We start from the raw sequence: 24754 nt of genomic DNA, 5'->3' as shown, positions 1-24754 counted from the left end.
GAATATACTTCCTTTGAGATAAAGAAAAGTCCTTAACATCGCTTCCACTTCTAGAAAATAACTTAAGGTTTATAAATTTTTTATGAAGAATTAAACTGTTAATTGTTTAATGAGTTGATTAATCTCCATAGAATTATTGCATGTGATGATAATATCATTCGTAGATATATAATACATCTCTTTTAGTGTCATAGAAATAAAGAACTGTCGGATTTGAAGTTAACGAAGCTGACTAACAACAAAAATGAGTCAAAGTTCCATATATTAGGCTTTTGAAACTTAGCAAGGTTTATAAATAATTTTTCATAGTTTATAAATATGATTTGAATATTAAAGATAAATGAAACCGGAGGATTCTTACATAAAGTCAATTTCAATTAAAATATTATGAAAAAATCATTGTTAACATTTAGTTAACATACATATCAAGAGTAATAACCATACTCATAATGAGTTGAATTACCGTTAGGTTAACCACTAGACCGAAGGTCTCAATAAAATTATTATCATTCATATTAATAGAGACCGGAAAGCGAATCTTGATCTGTTACTGATCGGTAACTCATTGCAGATTTTAGATATCACTTAGCACCTGTTCTATGTTATAAGCGATTTTAAGAGGGCAGTCGAAAGGCACAAATAGTATTGTTCTCACTTTTCTGGACTGTGGACCATGCTATATTGATGGATCAAATCGCCTATAAAATTGTCAGGATGAGGTGTGGGCCTTATTTACATAGGTCCCACCATTTAAGCTTACAAATCCTAGTGGATAGGATGCTCATCTTACTTGCATATATGATGGGTGCTTATTTTTATGTCATAATTTGAGCTGAAAACCAATTGAAGGCATGCTAGACTGACATCAATTAAGATTTACACAGCCTTATCTTTGATATACTGCATGCATCTGCATGACCTAACTCCACCTTGGTGGAGATCTTTCAGTCTTAGAAGCCAATATGGGGAAACTAGCACAGTGATTGGGCACAATTTGGTAGCAAGGTCTTTGGCAGCGTTCCACGGTCACGATAGCACCAACATGGAACTTCAAAGCTGATGTGGTGGACCACGTCGGAGCAACACATCGGACTTAGACAACACAATCATCCTCCTGGGCTGTACAAGGCTGTGCAAGCGGCATCGTCGAGTACGAAGCTGTCCCGAAAGGTTCAGAACGACGTCGTCGGGTACAGAGCCGCCCTGGAATGCTCGGGACGGTGCCACTTGACGTCGATCCGTGCAGGTCGATCAGCGTCCGCACGAAAGGCATAGGCTGACCGCTTAAGGGATCAGTAGTCATTAACAAACGAGGTACGATCGACCCCCCGTGTGTAGGTATGAAAACCCACCACCTGGCCAGCACTGGGGGGATTGAATACTCAACTCTATGTTATTCCACTCCATCCTAACTTAAACTTCGGAGAGGTCGAGTCAGGAAATCCCCCTCCCGACCTCGAGCTAAGGGCAAGAACTCGACGACGAAAAAGCAGGTGACGAGGCCCATAGCTCAACGTGACCCGACGACCACTTCTTCCACCTAAGCTTTTGTATGGACAACCTTGCACATCCGGGATTGGACCGAACCGTGCTGACATCTCGACTATGGCGTAAAGGTTCATCAACACAGCAATATAAATATGCCTATTTCTTGCAGCATGTAAGGTTTATCAAGATACTCATCTGTTGAGTTTAAAATAGACATCAATGAGCACAAAAAGTTTCACAATGGAAATTATCTGATATTTGCAGATATAACATGTAGAGAGGGTGAACCATTGTTTGTGCATCCACTATGAACAGCATTCTGCCCTTATAAAAGTTTTGCAGCTTCAAATAGTAATAAAAAGAAAAAAGAGGAATCAACAGTACATAGGAAAAGGTATGACTAACAGAACTGTTACTTCTCTTCTGATGAAACCTGATTCCATGTCCTTGTTCTTTCTTCTTGTGCACTGTAAAGATCCAGTGTATCAGATGCTTGCTCATACAGAACTTCTGATTTCCATTGTTTGCAGAGCAATCTCATGGTCTTTGTCTGAGGTTTTGTATCTGTACCACTTTGCACATACAATGAAGAAGACAAAATTAACGGCAGATAATGATGCGATCGAGAAGTAGAGAAGATCTAGTCGTCCCTGGTTAAGATCTTCTGCTAACCAATTGCTCTTCTGATGTCCACCAGTTATTCGATGGACTATAGTTATTATCAAGCTACCCAGATAGTTGGAACATGCAAAACCCAGAAAGAGCAGACCCCCTGCCATGCTCCTCATGTTTTCGGGAAATTGCTTGTAGTAGAACTCAACTTGGCCGATGACGTTGAAAGCATCAGAAAGACCAGCAATAACGAGCTGAGGGATCAACCAGAGGCTGGACATTGATGAAATGGCACCACCACTGGATGTAGTCCCCAATGTCGGCTTGTGAAGCGCATAACTCCTTCGCCGTTCCTCTACCAGGCCAGCGACAGTCATCATCACGACCGAAAGCGCAATGCCAGTCCCCATCCTTTGAAGCAGCGTGATGCCACCTTCCTTTCCAGTAACCCTCTGAAGCAATGGGACGACGACACGGTCGTAAACAAACAACCAAACGGTCATGGCCGCCATGGTGAACACAGGAAAAGTTGCAGCAGGAATCTCAAAATTACTGTGCCCGAGATGGCTTGGAAGACAACGTAAGTCCATGTCAGAACAAAGGTAACCTCGAAGTTACTGTGCCCGAGATGTCTATCGGATTGAAGGGCTTGGAAGACGACGTAAGTCCATGTCAGAACGACGGTAACCTCGAAGATGATACATGAAGACCAAACTGGGATGATTCTTACTAAACATTTCATCTGTTCAACTTGTAAGCTACATAATCTCCATCCATCTGAAGCTGAGCCATCCGGTTTGATATCGTCCATGGGGGTTATGATCGCAGCTTTGTCAAGAAAACTGCAATTGTAATCAAAAAGCAAAAAAAAAAAAAAAAATCACGTCTAGTAGTGATAGTTAAACATATCAAGTTGATAACTTTATTTTTCTTAGAATATAGTAAAATTAGTGATAGTTTTATAATAAACCTCATGAAGCAAATTGTAGTAGCTTTGGACTGCAATAGTTTGGATGTTATCAACTTCGAAGGAAGTGTTACAAATGGATTGAGGTTAATTAAATTGTTCCACTAATTTATTAGATCATCTTATGCCATCAAAATATAGGTTTGGTGCGTTCTTCTGAGTTGAAATCTCACTTCTTGTGCTCCCAAGTACCTGAACTGGTCGGTGTGCGGCAGCTTGGAGATCAGAGAACTGAGATGTGGAGGGTCAAAAAGAGAGCCCTTGAGGTCATCAGGTAGCTTCAGCGCTCGCTTCCTGAACGCCGCCACCAGCACCTGGGCGATGCTGGTGATCGGGCTGCCCTCCGGCCGAACCTTCACGTAGATCTTGGTCCCGACGAAGAAGAGCACGCTGGAGATGAACATGAACGCCGTGGGAATGGCCAGCCCCAGCGACCAGCTCACGTTGCTCTGCACGTAGATGACGAGGGTGGAGGAGGCCATCATGGCGAAGGTGAAGGTCATGTAGTACCAGTTGAAGAAGCTAGCGATGCCCCGCTTCCCCGCCTCGGTGGTGGGGTCGAACTGGTCGGCGCCGAACGCCAGGTTGCAGGGGCGTATGCCGCCGGCTCCGATGACCATGAAGACGTAGCTGGCGAAGAGGACGGCCAGCTGAGTTTGGTTCGCGCCGTGGCATGCGTCGCCATGACTGCTGCAGGGAGAAGGGTGAAGCTTGGAGACGGCAGCCGTGAGTGTGAGAATGAGCATGCCCTTCAACATCATCAATCGTCATGGACACGTAGGATTAGAAGACAGCAATCTGATAGGCTTACTATCAATAATTGGAGTATGATGACCAACAAGCGTGACCGTCCCGGGACCAGCTTTACTGGCTTTCAATGATGGCTAACATGTGCCGACATGTCTCATTGTGTACTATTTATCACGAAGGCTTATATCAATCATATTGTACAGATCATTTATTAATATATTGGGCCCTATCATTTTGCATCATATCAAAGCTCACATGACTTGTTACCCCTTCAAGCATCTAAACAAAAGGACCAACAAATTTCATGCAACTCTCGGTGGTGTCTCTTCAAGTGTTTGATAAAATAGCTGTTTCTGTTTTTTTCTTTTTTAATATCTGGTGGGTGGCAAAAAGTTTGATCTTATTTATGCTTACTTTTTGTTCCCCTTTTGTCAGTACATAGTCTATTTCTAAATGTTATTCTCTTTTTCTTTCTCTAATGCATGTCAGTAGAACTGTCCGAACACAAGTTCATCTTCAGCTTACTCTCTGGGAGTTTTATTTGGTTGGCATTTCATCAAACAAATACGAAGAAGACGAGAAGAGCTAGTGAGAGAGAATGGCAGCACTTCAAGGTGGTAGCATACCAAGAGAGAAGCAATCGAAGCGGCCCCCAGTGTGGCGTAGCGGCCGAGATAAGTGTCGGCGAGGAAGGCCCCGAGGAGGGGGGCGAGGTTGGTGGTGCCGTTGAACACGGTGACGAGGGTGGCCGACGCGACGCTCTTCATGTGGAAGACGGTGGTGAGGTAGACCAAGAGGTTGGCGGAGGTGCCGAACGTCCCCAACTTCTCAAACGCCTCGTTTCCTGCCCAGAATTCTCCTTCTCGTGAGATGTCAAGTGGTGCGTGGGCGAAGGTGGAGGGAGAGCATGTGTTCCACGTACCTATCACGTATGGCATGGCTTTCCACCCTCTGTAGTTGATCACAGGCTTCGCTGCTTCCCCATTCTGTGGTTCCTCCGGCGTCGACGTCGTCATGCTTCGCGTTCCCTTCTCCTCTCTCTTCTGATGAACTACACAGTGTAGAAGAGACCGAGAATCAGATATAGTGAATTCAAGCTCTACATCGTTCGTGAGCCTGCACAGTGTGGAGAGAGAGACGGCCTAGATCGACCACACAAAAACGGAGTACCGTTCAAAGCAGTCTACGAGTAAGTATAACCAGTACCAGCGAGCATGAACACCGTTAAGATGGAGAAAGGGAGAAAGTGGGATCCAACCCTCTGCACGAAGTATTTATCTAACTTGTAGGTTGCAGAATCTAAACATGTAGGAGAGGAAAATCTTTCTTACAAATGCATGAATGATGAGTGACTTAAATTAATCAACATTAATATATATATATATATATCAAGTTAAATATTAATTTAATTTAAGAACTTAAGCTGATATTTATCAATGTAAAATTATTCTCTTAATTTTTTTAATCTCTTTATCTTCTAATAATATTTCTAGGAATGACACTACGAGAATGTCACATACAATCAACGTGCTCGTAGTCTCTCGTATGATTAGTATTGGATGCATGGAATGCTTACGACGAGGCATTCCTAACTCCAACTATATACACTCTCTTATGAGCAGTGATTTAGACTCCCACATAAGAAATCAAATTGAGATTATCATTGGAGGGAAGTGGTTTGGTCACTTGGGACTTGTCTTATTGGGGCTTCTTTTCTCTCTCTCTCTCTCTCTCTCCTTATGAGAATCTTTTGACTCCTGAAAGCATGTAAAGAATGTCTTATATCTTAATCGGTCCAGAATGGGTGCCAACCATCTTCTTCTTTCTTCTTGCTTTTCCACGTTGATGTTCTTCAAGGATAAATCCATTGGAAACCCAGCCATCGGTGTGCTGGATGCCATCCTCTTTCCACAAACCTCCAAATTTCATTTATGTCCACATTTCTATCGACTATGCAGAAATCAGAACACCCAACAGTCTATTAGTGTGAGATGTCGTCCTTGTGTTCGATATGTGACCTTTCAATGGAGGAGAAAAAGGAAAGCAGGTCTTGTGTTCGATATGTGTTCTTTCAATGGAGGAGGAGGAGGAGGAATAGGAAAGCAGGGGGAGGCGACGTGACTGTGTTGAACACACAGACCATCTTGATGGAGATGACGCCGAGACCCGTGGTTGTTTGTTTCTGTGAGGAAGACCGCATATATATACCCATCGTGTATTTATGCATCTTTTCACCACCTTCTTCGAGTGGGAAACGAGGAGGAGATTACAGTTCTTTGTTTGTTTGCTTGGATTTCAAGATCGAGATTCCTGCTGCTAAATCAACGATGTAGCAGTGATGGCACAGCAATTAAAGCCGCTCTAATCTTACAATCATACACTTCGAGTTGAGTGCAGAGTTCAGATGGATCCAAGACAGGCAACCTAAAACACTGTGGATCGCTATAAGATGATAGTAATAACCGATGTTATTAAATTATTAATTCAAAATGTTTCGGTTCAAGTTAATGTCAGTAGATGACGCACTCACATTCTATAATTCATTCAGTTGATGTCGACGTGAAGACTGAACTTAGGTGTCTGAATAAAGCTTTCTCTTTACTTCTAAATCGAATATATATGAAATAATGGATGGTTTTGGGAAACAGAGAGTTACCCTTTTGTATGTTTAAGGTTTACTGAGGTGCCAAAGTCCACTAGCTTGGATGATTAAAGCATTCGGGTAGGAGTGTAAACATGGACGATTGAGGTTAGACCAGTAGTTACATTTTCTGCAGATTTACACCATTTCACATTGATCTAAGGTTTATAAGATAGTTCTGAGTAAGATATAACTCATTTTATGGAATAAAAGGATGCATTGCCTCAGCTGAATCAAGATCTATGAAAAGGTGTCTACAAAGGTGAGGGTCACACCTCTATATATTAGATCTCAAACTAAGGGATAGATAAGCAAAGAATATAAACATAAAATTTATATTTTATAATATTATTATATATATATATAATTAATTAAAAAATATATATTAAGGTCAAGATGTGCGTACCATTCAATGTCATTCAAAAAAATATTTATCTGATTATCAACACTTTGATCTCCTTTCTTCTTATGTGTTTCTCAATATTACTATGATGGAATAGAAACATAGGGAGATTGAGAATAGATCTTGGAGATTGAGAATAAATTTATACTCTCAATTTATGATGTTTTGTCCCTAGAAGATCTTATTCATTTATAGGTGAAAATAAAGGGTTTATGACGTAATTACACGAGTTCCTTCCATTAAGATGATCTCCTAAGAAATCTTACTATAATTGAACTTTCTAATGATGATTGTAATCATAATTTAATCAGATCTATAATATATTTTATCTAATTAGATAAAATCGTATAATCTAAATTCTTTCATTTAGCCCATTAATTGGTAAAATATAATAAAATTTAAAATTAAAATAAATAAAACAAAATTTTATTTTAAAATAATTTTACATAATTAGATTCTAAAAATTATAAAAAGTATTTTATACATAGTCATGAATTTTTAAAATAAACCAATAAATCCAAAAGATACAATAATACTTTATTAAATCTATTTACTAATATGAGTTATAGTGGTTCTATGTCATTAATATTATACTCTCTTATAATACAACATTGTTAGTCTTTTCTATGATAGTCTATAATTACCTTTGTAATTTATCTTATTAAGACAATCCTATTATTCATATTTAACCAAAATATATACATATATAAATGTTAATAATATAGTAAAAATAAATAATTTTAATTATGTAAACAAAAATATGAATTATAATGTTCACTTAAATATGCATCACTAAATCTTTTATAATTTGCTTACAAAATAAATTATAAGATTATTTTTTTAAAATACTTTAGGTGGTAAGATCAAAATAAATGGATCGATAATCAATATAGTGGAACCTAGATTCTTAATTCACCCTAGTTGTTATTGTACTCATTCTTTGACCACTGACTATTTTATTTCAACATGGTTAGAACTTGTATAGTATTTGTCATTCTTAGAGAAAAAAATTTATTGTGGTATATTACAAAATATCTTTAACGACTTGATAATCAAGTATAATCACACCAAGTCTTCAGATGAAATTTCATAATTATAAAGCTTAACTAATAACCTGAAAGCATGTCATGAATTTAGCTTTTACAATTGATAATATAATTTATGTTATATTATTCTTACAAATTGCCCCTCTAATTTATGTTATATTATTTAAGAAGTGAACTTCTTGCTATCGAGATAATTTATAAAATTAATATCTGAAAATATAATTATTTTAAATTAATTTGATTTCATATAAGCATATAATCTTTCGTCCCTCGTAGATTTCTTATTACTTTCTTTATAACTTTTAAATATTTTATATCATGTTTAACTCTAATATTTACATAGTATTCCAACTACAAAACTGATATATGGTTTGAGATAGACTTTAGTATATAATAGATTCCAATTGTGTATGCATAAGTAATATTTTTTTATTTATTACTCTATTTGATTCTTTTCTAAGTTAATTTTAGAAAACAATGGTTTTGATTGAATATTACACATATGTCATTTGCTAAATAAAACTACATATTAAATCTCTTCAAGACTCAATTAATAAATTATTTATAATACCGTCTTAATAAGTATTAAGATATCTTTAAATATCTTTATCAATAAGATAAGTTTTCTCAATTATATTAATCATCTTAAAAATTTTTATAAGAAATTTATTTGTTCGTGTAATAAATAAATATCACAATTAATAAACAGAATATTATACCAATATAACAAGTTTGCTCATAATAATCTTCATATATAAAGTATGGTCATCGTATTTTTCTTAAATATGAAGAAGCTAATGGTATCATGAAACTTTATATACTATGATTATAAATAAATTTTCTAAATTTACATGCCAAATTTTATATTTTTTCTCTGTAAATTTATATCTTTTCAAAAAAATTAACTTTACATCCATGTAACTTAAAAGCATATATGTTACTAATGTAATAATGATTCCTAATGAGTCCATTAGATAAACCGAGTAAAACCTTGGTTGACTTTATATATTCAATGTTTCCTTGAGTTATATTTTATCTTAAAGACTCATGATTCTTATGATTCTTTTATAATTATTAGACAATTCGATGAATTCTCAAACTTCATTCTAATTTATCGATTTTAACTTTTCTTTTATTGCATCATACTATTTTTCAGAATTATCACTTTTCATAATTTGTGAAAACAATAAGGGATCCTTTAGATTCCTATATTATAATATGATTCATATATATATATAAAATATTTTGAGGAACAACTTCTCAAATATAAAATGATAAAGGATCTCCTTATCAAGATTAAATTTTACAATTTTCACCTTCATTGATTCACTATTGTCTAAGAATCTTATATTATTAGATTCAACTATCCTCATATTATAATTAGGACAATAAAATTTATATCTCTTTCAATTTTTCTACATAAATAATAAAAATACCTAAAAATAGTTCTTAAATATAAATTCGTTAAGTTTTGTAGTTTTATCAATAATAACAAGGATATATCCTAGAAATCCTCAAATACTGTAATACTGAGCTATAGTTAATTCTTTTATTAAGATACTGACTTATTAATCATTTTAGATCAATTTTTTAATATTTCAATGTGCTAGTTATATTATGTAATAAAGTCTAAACATTATTAATAATTATTAAAACTAAACCTTTTATACCCTTTTCAATAATTCAATTATTTATCTCACATAACTTTTAGTATTTAAGTCTACGATGCTTTCAACAAATAAGGTTAATATCTAACTCTTAGTATAAATTGTACATACTTAAGTCATAATAATTTAATCTAAAAAATATATGAATGTTCGTAAGAATACAATTAATGAAGTATCATTTTAATAAAATAATATAATATTAATACTTTTAAGTTTTTCGATAGATGTTGTATTATTGATATCATTTCTATTTTATGTTTAGGTGAGATATTGATATATCTAATATTCATACAAGATTTTATCATTGCGAAGAATTGATATCATTATTATAGAATAGTATTATTATCTTTCGGTATGCAACTCTAACCGTAAAGATATCCAAAATAATATAATCCTACCATACCATATAACTATTCAAAATAGATTGAATTATCTATATCTCTTATGTCATTATGAATATTATTTTTCTTAATATCATTTAGAACTAATTTTTGATATAATTTTATAAGTTATTAGTCTAGACCACTTTAGTGGTCACAAAACCAATACAATAATTTAAAATATACTTTAAAATATCTTATAAATAAGAAATTATTTATTATAATTTATATCTAATAATTCTATCATCTTAAGCTATTTTGATAATTACTAGTTAGATAAAACATCGGAATATAAATTATAAATTATATTCACCAAATATTCTTTAATCTAATTTATGCAGAAATAATTTAATAATAATAAATAATAATTATAATAATTATTAAATATTAATCAATACAAAAAACTTAATACTTCCACTTCGTATCTGTTTCTGAAGTCATCTGATGCTCACATTTGATTCTTGGTCGTCATGGTATCAGATCATTTGTCTCCAAATTGTCAGAGGATAAGGGTTTGGAAGAGAGTTTCAGCTCACATCTGATTCAGAAATATCTGATGCTGTCATCGAATGGTATTCTAAGACTCACGCTTATCCTCCGGTTCTTTTCTGAGCATGAAGCTCGTAAGAATTCAGAAACACTGCTACTCGCTGGTCAGCTTCCTGGTCTTGGAAGGAAGGAATTCTCCTATACTGGTGATTCTTCTCTCGCCAAACTTCATTTTGAAGCTAACTTCTGCACTGTCGGAAGAGCTCTTGTGCACCGATACTTACTCAGAGCAATCAAATCAATCATTGGATGCTTAGTTCCATGTGCTTATTTAAATTAACACTTCTTCACATGAATCCTTTTTTCTGACTTTATAGAGCTGTTATCAGAATATAGAGGAAAGCTTCACAATTAATATTGTATATAAGATGGTAAAAAATAGCATCACCTGTTTGATCAGGATTGCAGTGCCGCTGTGGGTTGTGCTCATATTCAGAGTCGTCTGGCACATAAATGGTACAGGTTCATGAACTTACAACTTAGTGATGACTTTTCGTATTAGCAGATGATTTGTAAAAGAAAAGGACATACCCGGTGCGGTGCATGAGGCTCCTGCCAATGTGAGATCTGGGGATAGGATGCTCATCTTACTTGCATATATGATGGGTGCTTACTTTTATGTCATAATTTGAAGTTCAAACCAATTGAAGGCAGGCTAGACTGACATCGATTAAGAGTTACACAGCTTTATCTTTGATACACTGCATGTATCTGCATGATCTATCCCACTTTATCTTGGTGAAGATCTTTTAGTCTTAGAAGCAGGCCTATCTGGGCAAACTACTCGGCACAGGAATATAAATAATGCCTATTTCTTGGAGTATGTTAGGTTTATCAAGCGACTTATCAGTTGAGTTCAAAATAGATATCAATGAGCACAAAAAGTTTCACAATGGAAATTATCTGATATTAGCATATATAACATGTAGAGAGGGTGAACCACTGTTTGTGCATCTACCATGAACAGCATTCTGCTCTTATAAAAGTTTTGCAGCTTCAAATAGTAATAAAAAGAAAAAAGAGGAATCAACAGTACATAGGAAAAGGCATGACTAACAGAACTGTTACTTCTCTTCTGATGAAACCTGATTCCATATCCTTGTTCTTTATTCTTGTGCACTGTAAAGATCCAGTGCATCAGATACTTGCTCATACAGAACTTCTGATCTCCTTTGTTTGCAGAGCAATCTCATGGTCTTTGTCTGAGGTTTTGTATTTGTACCACTTTGCACATACAATGAAGAAGACCAAATTAACGGCACATACTGATGCGATCGAGAAGTAGAGAAGATCTAGTCTTCCCTGGTTAAGATCTTCTGCTAACCAATTGCTCTTCTGATGTCCACCAGTTGTTCGATGGACGATAGTTATTATCAAGGTGCCCAGATAGTTGGAACATGCAAAACCCAGGAAGAGCAGACCCCCTGCCATGCTCCTCATGTTTTCGGGAAATTGCTTGTAGTAGAACTCAACTTGGCCGACGAGGTTGAAAGCATCCGAAAGACCAGCAATAACGAGCTGAGGGATCAACCAGAGGCTGGACATTGATGAAATGGCACCGCCATTGGATGCAGTCCCCAGTGTCGGCTTGTGAAGCGCATAACTCCTTCGCCGTTCCTCTACCAAGCCACCGACAATCATCATCACGACCGAAAGAGCAATGCCAGTCCCCATCCTTTGAAGCAGCGTGATGCCACCTTCCTTTCCAGTAACCCTCTGAAGCAATCGGACGACGAAACGGTCGTAAACAAGCAACCAAATGGTCATGGCCGCCATGGTGAACACAGTAAAAGTTGCAGCAGGAATCTCGAAGTTACTGTGCCCGAGATGTCTATCGGATTGAAGGGCTTGGAAGACGACGTAAGTCCATGTCAGAACGACGGTAACCTCGAAGATGATACATGAAGACCAAACTGGGATGATTCTTACTAAACATTTCATCTGTTCAACTTGCTGTAAGCTACATAATCTCCATCCATCTGAAGCTGAGCCATCCGGTTTGATATCGTCCATGGGGGTTATGATCGCAGCTTTGTCAAGAAAACTGCAATTGTAATCAAAAAGCAAAAAAAAAAAAAAAAAATCACGTCTAGTAGTGATAGTTAAACATATCAAGTTGATAACTTTATTTTTCTTAGAATATAGTAAAATTAGTGATAGTTTTATAATAAACCTCATGAAGCAAATTGTAGTAGCTTTGGACTGCAATAGTTTGGATGTTATCAACTTCGAAGGAAGTGTTACAAATGGATTGAGGTTAATTAAATTGTTCCACTAATTTATTAGATCATCTTATGCCATCAAAATATAGGTTTGGTGCGTTCTTCTGAGTTGAAATCTCACTTCTTGTGCTCCCAAGTACCTGAACTGGTCGGTGTGCGGCAGCTTGGAGATCAGAGAACTGAGATGTGGAGGGTCAAAAAGAGAGCCCTTGAGGTCATCAGGTAGCTTCAGCGCTCGCTTCCTGAACGCCGCCACCAGCACCTGGGCGATGCTGGTGATCGGGCTGCCCTCCGGCCGAACCTTCACGTAGATCTTGGTCCCGACGAAGAAGAGCACGCTGGAGATGAACATGAACGCCGTGGGAATGGCCAGCCCCAGCGACCAGCTCACGTTGCTCTGCACGTAGATGACGAGGGTGGAGGAGGCCATCATGGCGAAGGTGAAGGTCATGTAGTACCAGTTGAAGAAGCTAGCGATGCCCCGCTTCCCCGCCTCGGTGGTGGGGTCGAACTGGTCGGCGCCGAACGCCAGGTTGCAGGGGCGTATGCCGCCGGCTCCGATGACCATGAAGACGTAGCTGGCGAAGAGGACGGCCAGCTGAGTTTGGTTCGCGCCGTGGCATGCGTCGCCATGACTGCTGCAGGGAGAAGGGTGAAGCTTGGAGACGGCAGCCGTGAGTGTGAGAATGAGCATGCCCTTCAACATCATCAATCGTCATGGACACGTAGGATTAGAAGACAGCAATCTGATAGGCTTACTATCAATAATTGGAGTATGATGACCAACAAGCGTGACCGTCCCGGGACCAGCTTTACTGGCTTTCAATGATGGCTAACATGTGCCGACATGTCTCATTGTGTACTATTTATCACGAAGGCTTATATCAATCATATTGTACAGATCATTTATTAATATATTGGGCCCTATCATTTTGCATCATATCAAAGCTCACATGACTTGTTACCCCTTCAAGCATCTAAACAAAAGGACCAACAAATTTCATGCAACTCTCGGTGGTGTCTCTTCAAGTGTTTGATAAAATAGCTGTTTCTGTTTTTTTCTTTTTTAATATCTGGTGGGTGGCAAAAAGTTTGATCTTATTTATGCTTACTTTTTGTTCCCCTTTTGTCAGTACATAGTCTATTTCTAAATGTTATTCTCTTTTTCTTTCTCTAATGCATGTCAGTAGAACTGTCCGAACACAAGTTCATCTTCAGCTTACTCTCTGGGAGTTTTATTTGGTTGGCATTTCATCAAACAAATACGAAGAAGACGAGAAGAGCTAGTGAGAGAGAATGGCAGCACTTCAAGGTGGTAGCATACCAAGAGAGAAGCAATCGAAGCGGCCCCCAGTGTGGCGTAGCGGCCGAGATAAGTGTCGGCGAGGAAGGCCCCGAGGAGGGGGGCGAGGTTGGTGGTGCCGTTGAACACGGTGACGAGGGTGGCCGACGCGACGCTCTTCATGTGGAAGACGGTGGTGAGGTAGACCAAGAGGTTGGCGGAGGTGCCGAACGTCCCCAACTTCTCAAACGCCTCGTTTCCTGCCCAGAATTCTCCTTCTCGTGAGATGTCAAGTGGTGCGTGGGCGAAGGTGGAGGGAGAGCATGTGTTCCACGTACCTATCACGTATGGCATGGCTTTCCACCCTCTGTAGTTGATCACAGGCTTCGCTGCTTCCCCATTCTGTGGTTCCTCCGGCGTCGACGTCGTCATGCTTCGCGTTCCCTTCTCCTCTCTCTTCTGATGAACTACACAGTGTAGAAGAGACCGAGAATCAGATATAGTGAATTCAAGCTCTACATCGTTCGTGAGCCTGCACAGTGTGGAGAGAGAGACGGCCTAGATCGACCACACAAAAACGGAGTACCGTTCAAAGCAGTCTACGAGTAAGTATAACCAGTACCAGCGAGCATGAACACCGTTAAGATGGAGAAAGGGAGAAAGTGGGATCCAACCCTCTGCACGAAGTATTTATCTAACTTGTAGGTTGCAGAATCTAAACATGTAGGAGAGGAAAATCTTTCTTACAAATGCATGAATGATGAGTGACTTAAATTAATCAACATTAATATATATATATATATATCAAGTTAAATATTAATTTAATTTAAGAACTTAAGCTGATATTTATCAATGTAAAATTATTCTCTTAATTTTTTTAATCTCTTTATCTTCTAATAATATTTCTAGGAATGACACTACGAGAATGTCACATACAATCAACGTGCTCGTAGTCTCTCGTATGATTAGTATTGGATGCATGGAATGCTTACGACGAGGCATTCCTAACTCCAACTATATACACTCTCTTATGAGCAGTGATTTAGACTCCCACATAAGAAATCAAATTGAGATTATCATTGGAGGGAAGTGGTTTGGTCACTTGGGACTTGTCTTATTGGGGCTTCTTTTCTCTCTCTCTCTCTCTCTCTCCTTATGAGAATCTTTTGACTCCTGAAAGCATGTAAAGAATGTCTTATATCTTAATCGGTCCAGAATGGGTGCCAACCATCTTCTTCTTTCTTCTTGCTTTTCCACGTTGATGTTCTTCAAGGATAAATCCATTGGAAACCCAGCCATCGGTGTGCTGGATGCCATCCTCTTTCCACAAACCTCCAAATTTCATTTATGTCCACATTTCTATCGACTATGCAGAAATCAGAACACCCAACAGTCTATTAGTGTGAGATGTCGTCCTTGTGTTCGATATGTGACCTTTCAATGGAGGAGAAAAAGGAAAGCAGGTCTTGTGTTCGATATGTGTTCTTTCAATGGAGGAGGAGGAGGAGGAATAGGAAAGCAGGGGGAGGCGACGTGACTGTGTTGAACACACAGACCATCTTGATGGAGATGACGCCGAGACCCGTGGTTGTTTGTTTCTGTGAGGAAGACCGCATATATATACCCATCGTGTATTTATGCATCTTTTCACCACCTTCTTCGAGTGGGAAACGAGGAGGAGATTACAGTTCTTTGTTTGTTTGCTTGGATTTCAAGATCGAGATTCCTGCTGCTAAATCAACGATGTAGCAGTGATGGCACAGCAATTAAAGCCGCTCTAATCTTACAATCATACACTTCGAGTTGAGTGCAGAGTTCAGATGGATCCAAGACAGGCAACCTAAAACACTGTGGATCGCTATAAGATGATAGTAATAACCGATGTTATTAAATTATTAATTCAAAATGTTTCGGTTCAAGTTAATGTCAGTAGATGACGCACTCACATTCTATAATTCATTCAGTTGATGTCGACGTGAAGACTGAACTTAGGTGTCTGAATAAAGCTTTCTCTTTACTTCTAAATCGAATATATATGAAATAATGGATGGTTTTGGGAAACAGAGAGTTACCCTTTTGTATGTTTAAGGTTTACTGAGGTGCCAAAGTCCACTAGCTTGGATGATTAAAGCATTCGGGTAGGAGTGTAAACATGGACGATTGAGGTTAGACCAGTAGTTACATTTTCTGCAGATTTACACCATTTCACATTGATCTAAGGTTTATAAGATAGTTCTGAGTAAGATATAACTCATTTTATGGAATAAAAGGATGCATTGCCTCAGCTGAATCAAGATCTATGAAAAGGTGTCTACAAAGGTGAGGGTCACACCTCTATATATTAGATCTCAAACTAAGGGATAGATAAGCAAAGAATATAAACATAAAATTTATAATTATAATATTATTATATATATATATAATTAATTAAAAAATATATATTAAGGTCAAGATGTGCGTACCATTCAATGTCATTCAAAAAAATATTTATCTGATTATCAACACTTTGATCTCCTTTCTTCTTATGTGTTTCTCAATATTACTATGATGGAATAGAAACTTAGGGAGATTGAGAATAGATCTTGGAGATTGAGAATAAATTTATACTCTCAATTTATGATGTTTTGTCCCTAGAAGATCTTATTCATTTATAGGTGAAAATAAAGGGTCTATGATGTAATTACACGAGTTCCTTCCATTAAGATGATCTCCTAAGAAATCTTACTATAATTAAACTTTCTAATGATGATTGTAATCATAATTTAATCAGATCTATAATATATTTTATCTAATTAGATAAAATCGTATAATCTAAATTCTTTCATTTAGCCCATTAATTGGTAAAATATAATAAAATTTAAAATTAAAATAAATAAAACAAAATTTTATTTTAAAATAATTTTACATAATTAGATTCTAAAAATTATAAAAAGTATTTTATACATAGTCATGAATTTTTAAAATAAACCAATAAATCCAAAAGATACAATAATACTTTATTAAATCTATTTACTAATATGAGTTATAGTGGTTCTATGTCATTAATATTATACTCTCTTATAATACAACATTGTTAGTCTTTTCTATGATAGTCTATAATTACCTTTGTAATTTATCTTATTAAGACAATCCTATTATTCATATTTAACCAAAATATATACATATATAAATGTTAATAATATAGTAAAAATAAATAATTTTAATTATGTAAACAAAAATATGAATTATAATGTTCACTTAAATATGCATCACTAAATCTTTTATAATTTGCTTACAAAATAAATTATAAGATTATTTTTTTAAAATACTTTAGGTGGTAAGATCAAAATAAATGGATCGATAATCAATATAGTGGAACCTAGATTCTTAATTCACCCTAGTTGTTATTGTACTCATTCTTTGACCACTGACTATTTTATTTCAACATGGTTAGAACTTCTATAGTATTTGTCATTCTTAGAGAAAAAAATTTATTGTGGTATATTACAAAATATCTTTAACGACTTGATAATCAAGTATAATCACACCAAGTCTTCAGATGAAATTTCATAATTATAAAGCTTAACTAATAACCTGAAAGCATGTCATGAATTTAGCTTTTACAATTGATAATATAATTTATGTTATATTATTCTTACAAATTGCCCCTCTAATTTATGTTATATTATTTAAGAAGTGAACTTCTTGCTATCGAGATAATTTATAAAATTAATATCTGAAAATATAATTATTTTAAATTAATTTGATTTCATATAAGCATATAATCTTTCGTCCCTCGTAGATTTCTTATTACTTTCTTTATAACTTTTAAATATTTTATATCATGTTTAACTCTAATATTTACATAGTATTCCAACTACAAAACTGATATATGGTTTGAGATAGACTTTAGTATATAATAGATTCCAATTGTGTATGCATAAGTAATATTTTTTTATTTATTACTCTATTTGATTCTTTTCTAAGTTAATTTTAGAAAACAATGGTTTTGATTGAATATTACACATATGTCATTTGCTAAATAAAACTACATATTAAATCTCTTCAAGACTCAATTAATAAATTATTTATAATACCGTCTTAATAAGTATTAAGATATCTTTAAATATCTTTATCAATAAGATAAGTTTTCTCGATTATATTAATCATCTTAAATTTTTTTATAAGAAATTTATTTGTTCGTGTAATAAATAAATATCACAATTAATAAACAGAATATTATACCAATATAACAAGTTTGCTCATAATAATCTTCATATATAAAGTATGGTCATCGTATTTTTCTTAAATATGAAGAAGCTAATGGTATCATGAAACTTTATATACTATGATTATAAATAAATTTTCTAAATTTACATGCCAAATTTTATATTTTTTCTCTGTAAATTTATATTTTTTCAAAAAAATTAACTTTACATCCATGTAACTTAAAAGCATATATGTTACTAATGTAATAATGATTCCTAATGAGTCCATTAGATAAACCGAGTAAAACCTTGGTTGACTTTATATATTCAATGTTTCCTTGAGTTATATTTTATCTTAAAGACTCATGATTCTTATGATTCTTTTATAATTATTAGACAATTCGATGAATTCTCAAACTTCATTCTAATTTATCGATTTTAACTTTTCTTTTATTGCATCATACTATTTTTCAGAATTATCACTTTTCATAATTTGTGAAAACAATAAGGGATCCTTTAGATTCCTATATTATAATATGATTCATATATATATATAAAATATTTTGAGGAACAACTTCTCAAATATAAAATGATAAAGGATCTCCTTATCAAGATTAAATTTTACAATTTTCACCTTCATTGATTCACTATTGTCTAAGAATCTTATATTATTAGATTCAACTATCCTCATATTATAATTAGGACAATAAAATTTATATCTCTTTCAATTTTTCTACATAAATAATAAAAATACCTAAAAATAGTTCTTAAATATAAATTCGTTAAGTTTTGTAGTTTTATCAATAATAACAAGGATATATCCTAGAAATCCTCAAATACTGTAATACTGAGCTATAGTTAATTCTTTTATTAAGATACTGACTTATTAATCATTTTAGATCAATTTTTTAATATTTCAATGTGCTAGTTATATTATGTAATAAAGTCTAAACATTATTAATAATTATTAAAACTAAACCTTTTATACCCTTTTCAATAATTCAATTATTTATCTCACATAACTTTTAGTATTTAAGTCTACGATGCTTTCAACAAATAAGGTTAATATCTAACTCTTAGTATAAATTGTACATACTTAAGTCATAATAATTTAATCTAAAAAATATATGAATGTTCGTAAGAATACAATTAATGAAGTATCATTTTAATAAAATAATATAATATTAATACTTTTAAGTTTTTCGATAGATGTTGTATTATTGATATCATTTCTATTTTATGTTTAGGTGAGATATTGATATATCTAATATTCATACAAGATTTTATCATTGCGAAGAATTGATATCATTATTATAGAATAGTATTATTATCTTTCGGTATGCAACTCTAACCGTAAAGATATCCAAAATAATATAATCCTACCATACCATATAACTATTCAAAATAGATTGAATTATCTATATCTCTTATGTCATTATGAATATTATTTTTCTTAATATCATTTAGAACTAATTTTTGATATAATTTTATAAGTTATTAGTCTAGACCACTTTAGTGGTCACAAAACCAATACAATAATTTAAAATATACTTTAAAATATCTTATAAATAAGAAATTATTTATTATAATTTATATCTAATAATTCTATCATCTTAAGCTATTTTGATAATTACTAGTTAGATAAAACATCGGAATATAAATTATAAATTATATTCACCAAATATTCTTTAATCTAATTTATGCAGAAATAATTTAATAATAATAAATAATAATTATAATAATTATTAAATATTAATCAATACAAAAAACTTAATACTTCCACTTCGTATCTGTTTCTGAAGTCATCTGATGCTCACATTTGATTCTTGGTCGTCATGGTATCAGATCATTTGTCTCCAAATTGTCAGAGGATAAGGGTTTGGAAGAGAGTTTCAGCTCACATCTGATTCAGAAATATCTGATGCTGTCATCGAATGGTATTCTAAGACTCACGCTTATCCTCCGGTTCTTTTCTGAGCATGAAGCTCGTAAGAATTCAGAAACACTGCTACTCGCTGGTCAGCTTCCTGGTCTTGGAAGGAAGGAATTCTCCTATACTGGTGATTCTTCTCTCGCCAAACTTCATTTTGAAGCTAACTTCTGCACTGTCGGAAGAGCTCTTGTGCACCGATACTTACTCAGAGCAATCAAATCAATCATTGGATGCTTAGTTCCATGTGCTTATTTAAATTAACACTTCTTCACATGAATCCTTTTTTCTGACTTTATAGAGCTGTTATCAGAATATAGAGGAAAGCTTCACAATTAATATTGTATATAAGATGGTAAAAAATAGCATCACCTGTTTGATCAGGATTGCAGTGCCGCTGTGGGTTGTGCTCATATTCAGAGTCGTCTGGCACATAAATGGTACAGGTTCATGAACTTACAACTTAGTGATGACTTTTCGTATTAGCAGATGATTTGTAAAAGAAAAGGACATACCCGGTGCGGTGCATGAGGCTCCTGCCAATGTGAGATCTGGGGATAGGATGCTCATCTTACTTGCATATATGATGGGTGCTTACTTTTATGTCATAATTTGAAGTTCAAACCAATTGAAGGCAGGCTAGACTGACATCAATTAAGAGTTACACAGCTTTATCTTTGATACACTGCATGTATCTGCATGATCTATCCCACTTTATCTTGGTGAAGATCTTTTAGTCTTAGAAGCAGGCCTATCTGGGCAAACTACTCGGCACAGGAATATAAATAATGCCTATTTCTTGGAGTATGTTAGGTTTATCAAGCGACTTATCAGTTGAGTTCAAAATAGATATCAATGAGCACAAAAAGTTTCACAATGGAAATTATCTGATATTAGCATATATAACATGTAGAGAGGGTGAACCACTGTTTGTGCATCTACCATGAACAGCATTCTGCTCTTATAAAAGTTTTGCAGCTTCAAATAGTAATAAAAAGAAAAAAGAGGAATCAACAGTACATAGGAAAAGGCATGACTAACAGAACTGTTACTTCTCTTCTGATGAAACCTGATTCCATATCCTTGTTCTTTATTCTTGTGCACTGTAAAGATCCAGTGCATCAGATACTTGCTCATACAGAACTTCTGATCTCCTTTGTTTGCAGAGCAATCTCATGGTCTTTGTCTGAGGTTTTGTATTTGTACCACTTTGCACATACAATGAAGAAGACCAAATTAACGGCACATACTGATGCGATCGAGAAGTAGAGAAGATCTAGTCTTCCCTGGTTAAGATCTTCTGCTAACCAATTGCTCTTCTGATGTCCACCAGTTGTTCGATGGACGATAGTTATTATCAAGCTGCCCAGATAGTTGGAACATGCAAAACCCAGGAAGAGCAGACCCCCTGCCATGCTCCTCATGTTTTCGGGAAATTGCTTGTAGTAGAACTCAACTTGGCCGACGAGGTTGAAAGCATCCGAAAGACCAGCAATAACGAGCTGAGGGATCAACCAGAGGCTGGACATTGATGAAATGGCACCGCCATTGGATGCAGTCCCCAGTGTCGGCTTGTGAAGCGCATAACTCCTTCGCCGTTCCTCTACCAAGCCACCGACAATCATCATCACGACCGAAAGAGCAATGCCAGTCCCCATCCTTTGAAGCAGCGTGATGCCACCTTCCTTTCCAGTAACCCTCTGAAGCAATCGGACGACGAAACGGTCGTAAACAAGCAACCAAATGGTCATGGCCGCCATGGTGAACACAGTAAAAGTTGCAGCAGGAATCTCGAAGTTACTGTGCCCGAGATGTCTATCGGATTGAAGGGCTTGGAAGACGACGTAAGTCCATGTCAGAACGACGGTAACCTCGAAGATGATACATGAAGACCAAACTGGGATGATTCTTACTAAACATTTCATCTGTTCAACTTGCTGTAAGCTACATAATCTCCATCCATCTGAAGCTGAGCCATCCGGTTTGATATCGTCCATGGGGGTTATGATCGCAGCTTTGTCAAGAAAACTGCAATTGTAATCAAAAAGCAAAAAAAAAAAAAAAAATCACGTCTAGTAGTGATAGTTAAACATATCAAGTTGATAACTTTATTTTTCTTAGAATATAGTAAAATTAGTGATAGTTTTATAATAAACCTCATGAAGCAAATTGTAGTAGCTTTGGACTGCAATAGTTTGGATGTTATCAACTTCGAAGGAAGTGTTACAAATGGATTGAGGTTAATTAAATTGTTCCACTAATTTATTAGATCATCTTATGCCATCAAAATATAGGTTTGGTGCGTTCTTCTGAGTTGAAATCTCACTTCTTGTGCTCCCAAGTACCTGAACTGGTCGGTGTGCGGCAGCTTGGAGATCAGAGAACTGAGATGTGGAGGGTCAAAAAGAGAGCCCTTGAGGTCATCAGGTAGCTTCAGCGCTCGCTTCCTGAACGCCGCCACCAGCACCTGGGCGATGCTGGTGATCGGGCTGCCCTCCGGCCGAACCTTCACGTAGATCTTGGTCCCGACGAAGAAGAGCACGCTGGAGATGAACATGAACGCCGTGGGAATGGCCAGCCCCAGCGACCAGCTCACGTTGCTCTGCACGTAGATGACGAGGGTGGAGGAGGCCATCATGGCGAAGGTGAAGGTCATGTAGTACCAGTTGAAGAAGCTAGCGATGCCCCGCTTCCCCGCCTCGGTGGTGGGGTCGAACTGGTCGGCGCCGAACGCCAGGTTGCAGGGGCGTATGCCGCCGGCTCCGATGACCATGAAGACGTAGCTGGCGAAGAGGACGGCCAGCTGAGTTTGGTTCGCGCCGTGGCATGCGTCGCCATGACTGCTGCAGGGAGAAGGGTGAAGCTTGGAGACGGCAGCCGTGAGTGTGAGAATGAGCATGCCCTTCAACATCATCAATCGTCATGGACACGTAGGATTAGAAGACAGCAATCTGATAGGCTTACTATCAATAATTGGAGTATGATGACCAACAAGCGTGACCGTCCCGGGACCAGCTTTACTGGCTTTCAATGATGGCTAACATGTGCCGACATGTCTCATTGTGTACTATTTATCACGAAGGCTTATATCAATCATATTGTACAGATCATTTATTAATATATTGGGCCCTATCATTTTGCATCATATCAAAGCTCACATGACTTGTTACCCCTTCAAGCATCTAAACAAAAGGACCAACAAATTTCATGCAACTCTCGGTGGTGTCTCTTCAAGTGTTTGATAAAATAGCTGTTTCTGTTTTTTTCTTTTTTAATATCTGGTGGGTGGCAAAAAGTTTGATCTTATTTATGCTTACTTTTTGTTCCCCTTTTGTCAGTACATAGTCTATTTCTAAATGTTATTCTCTTTTTCTTTCTCTAATGCATGTCAGTAGAACTGTCCGAACACAAGTTCATCTTCAGCTTACTCTCTGGGAGTTTTATTTGGTTGGCATTTCATCAAACAAATACGAAGAAGACGAGAAGAGCTAGTGAGAGAGAATGGCAGCACTTCAAGGTGGTAGCATACCAAGAGAGAAGCAATCGAAGCGGCCCCCAGTGTGGCGTAGCGGCCGAGATAAGTGTCGGCGAGGAAGGCCCCGAGGAGGGGGGCGAGGTTGGTGGTGCCGTTGAACACGGTGACGAGGGTGGCCGACGCGACGCTCTTCATGTGGAAGACGGTGGTGAGGTAGACCAAGAGGTTGGCGGAGGTGCCGAACGTCCCCAACTTCTCAAACGCCTCGTTTCCTGCCCAGAATTCTCCTTCTCGTGAGATGTCAAGTGGTGCGTGGGCGAAGGTGGAGGGAGAGCATGTGTTCCACGTACCTATCACGTATGGCATGGCTTTCCACCCTCTGTAGTTGATCACAGGCTTCGCTGCTTCCCCATTCTGTGGTTCCTCCGGCGTCGACGTCGTCATGCTTCGCGTTCCCTTCTCCTCTCTCTTCTGATGAACTACACAGTGTAGAAGAGACCGAGAATCAGATATAGTGAATTCAAGCTCTACATCGTTCGTGAGCCTGCACAGTGTGGAGAGAGAGACGGCCTAGATCGACCACACAAAAACGGAGTACCGTTCAAAGCAGTCTACGAGTAAGTATAACCAGTACCAGCGAGCATGAACACCGTTAAGATGGAGAAAGGGAGAAAGTGGGATCCAACCCTCTGCACGAAGTATTTATCTAACTTGTAGGTTGCAGAATCTAAACATGTAGGAGAGGAAAATCTTTCTTACAAATGCATGAATGATGAGTGACTTAAATTAATCAACATTAATATATATATATATATATCAAGTTAAATATTAATTTAATTTAAGAACTTAAGCTGATATTTATCAATGTAAAATTATTCTCTTAATTTTTTTAATCTCTTTATCTTCTAATAATATTTCTAGGAATGACACTACGAGAATGTCACATACAATCAACGTGCTCGTAGTCTCTCGTATGATTAGTATTGGATGCATGGAATGCTTACGACGAGGCATTCCTAACTCCAACTATATACACTCTCTTATGAGCAGTGATTTAGACTCCCACATAAGAAATCAAATTGAGATTATCATTGGAGGGAAGTGGTTTGGTCACTTGGGACTTGTCTTATTGGGGCTTCTTTTCTCTCTCTCTCT

At 36.4% G+C, this 24754-nt stretch overlaps 3 protein-coding genes across 6 annotated transcripts; all 3 read right to left on the bottom strand.

The window, feature by feature from the left end:
• Positions 1 to 1742: 1742 nt before the first annotated feature.
• LOC135585879 (protein NRT1/ PTR FAMILY 2.11-like) lies at positions 1743 to 5110 on the bottom strand. 2 transcript variants are annotated; one of them, XM_065151410.1, is made up of 6 exons: positions 5024 to 5110; positions 4740 to 4868; positions 4444 to 4661; positions 3260 to 3816; positions 2708 to 2942; positions 1743 to 2642 (listed from the first exon to the last, which is right to left on the bottom strand). In XM_065151410.1, exons 1-6 carry the CDS (start codon positions 5031 to 5033, stop codon positions 1986 to 1988), a joined length of 1806 nt encoding a protein of 601 aa, XP_065007482.1. In that variant the 5' UTR covers positions 5034 to 5110; the 3' UTR covers positions 1743 to 1985. The 2 variants fall into 2 exon arrangements, with proteins under 2 accessions (XP_065007482.1, XP_065007483.1); XM_065151411.1 differs by having other exon boundaries at positions 1744 to 2642; positions 4988 to 5032.
• A 6265-nt stretch (positions 5111 to 11375) lies between these two features.
• On the bottom strand, positions 11376 to 14654 carry LOC135638180 (protein NRT1/ PTR FAMILY 2.11-like). Of its 2 annotated transcripts, none has more exons than XM_065151171.1 (5): positions 14630 to 14654; positions 14346 to 14474; positions 14050 to 14267; positions 12866 to 13422; positions 11376 to 12547 (listed from the first exon to the last, which is right to left on the bottom strand). In XM_065151171.1, exons 1-5 carry the CDS (start codon positions 14637 to 14639, stop codon positions 11653 to 11655), a joined length of 1809 nt encoding a protein of 602 aa, XP_065007243.1. In that variant the 5' UTR covers positions 14640 to 14654; the 3' UTR covers positions 11376 to 11652. The 2 variants fall into 2 exon arrangements, with proteins under 2 accessions (XP_065007243.1, XP_065007244.1); XM_065151172.1 differs by lacking the exon at positions 14630 to 14654 and adding an exon at positions 14594 to 14621.
• Positions 14655 to 20980: 6326 nt separating this feature from the next.
• LOC135638156 (protein NRT1/ PTR FAMILY 2.11-like) lies at positions 20981 to 24258 on the bottom strand. Of its 2 annotated transcripts, none has more exons than XM_065151131.1 (5): positions 24234 to 24258; positions 23950 to 24078; positions 23654 to 23871; positions 22470 to 23026; positions 20981 to 22152 (listed from the first exon to the last, which is right to left on the bottom strand). In XM_065151131.1, exons 1-5 carry the CDS (start codon positions 24241 to 24243, stop codon positions 21258 to 21260), a joined length of 1809 nt encoding a protein of 602 aa, XP_065007203.1. In that variant the 5' UTR covers positions 24244 to 24258; the 3' UTR covers positions 20981 to 21257. The 2 variants fall into 2 exon arrangements, with proteins under 2 accessions (XP_065007203.1, XP_065007204.1); XM_065151132.1 differs by lacking the exon at positions 24234 to 24258 and adding an exon at positions 24198 to 24225.
• Positions 24259 to 24754: the final 496 nt, after the last annotated feature.

The sequence above is a fragment of the Musa acuminata genome, chromosome BXJ3-5 (assembly GCF_036884655.1).
Source record: "Musa acuminata AAA Group cultivar baxijiao chromosome BXJ3-5, Cavendish_Baxijiao_AAA, whole genome shotgun sequence".
NCBI lineage: Eukaryota > Viridiplantae > Streptophyta > Magnoliopsida > Zingiberales > Musaceae > Musa > Musa acuminata.
The sequence above is the reverse complement of the archived record's forward strand: the minus strand, read 5'-3'. Positions and strand labels throughout refer to the sequence as shown.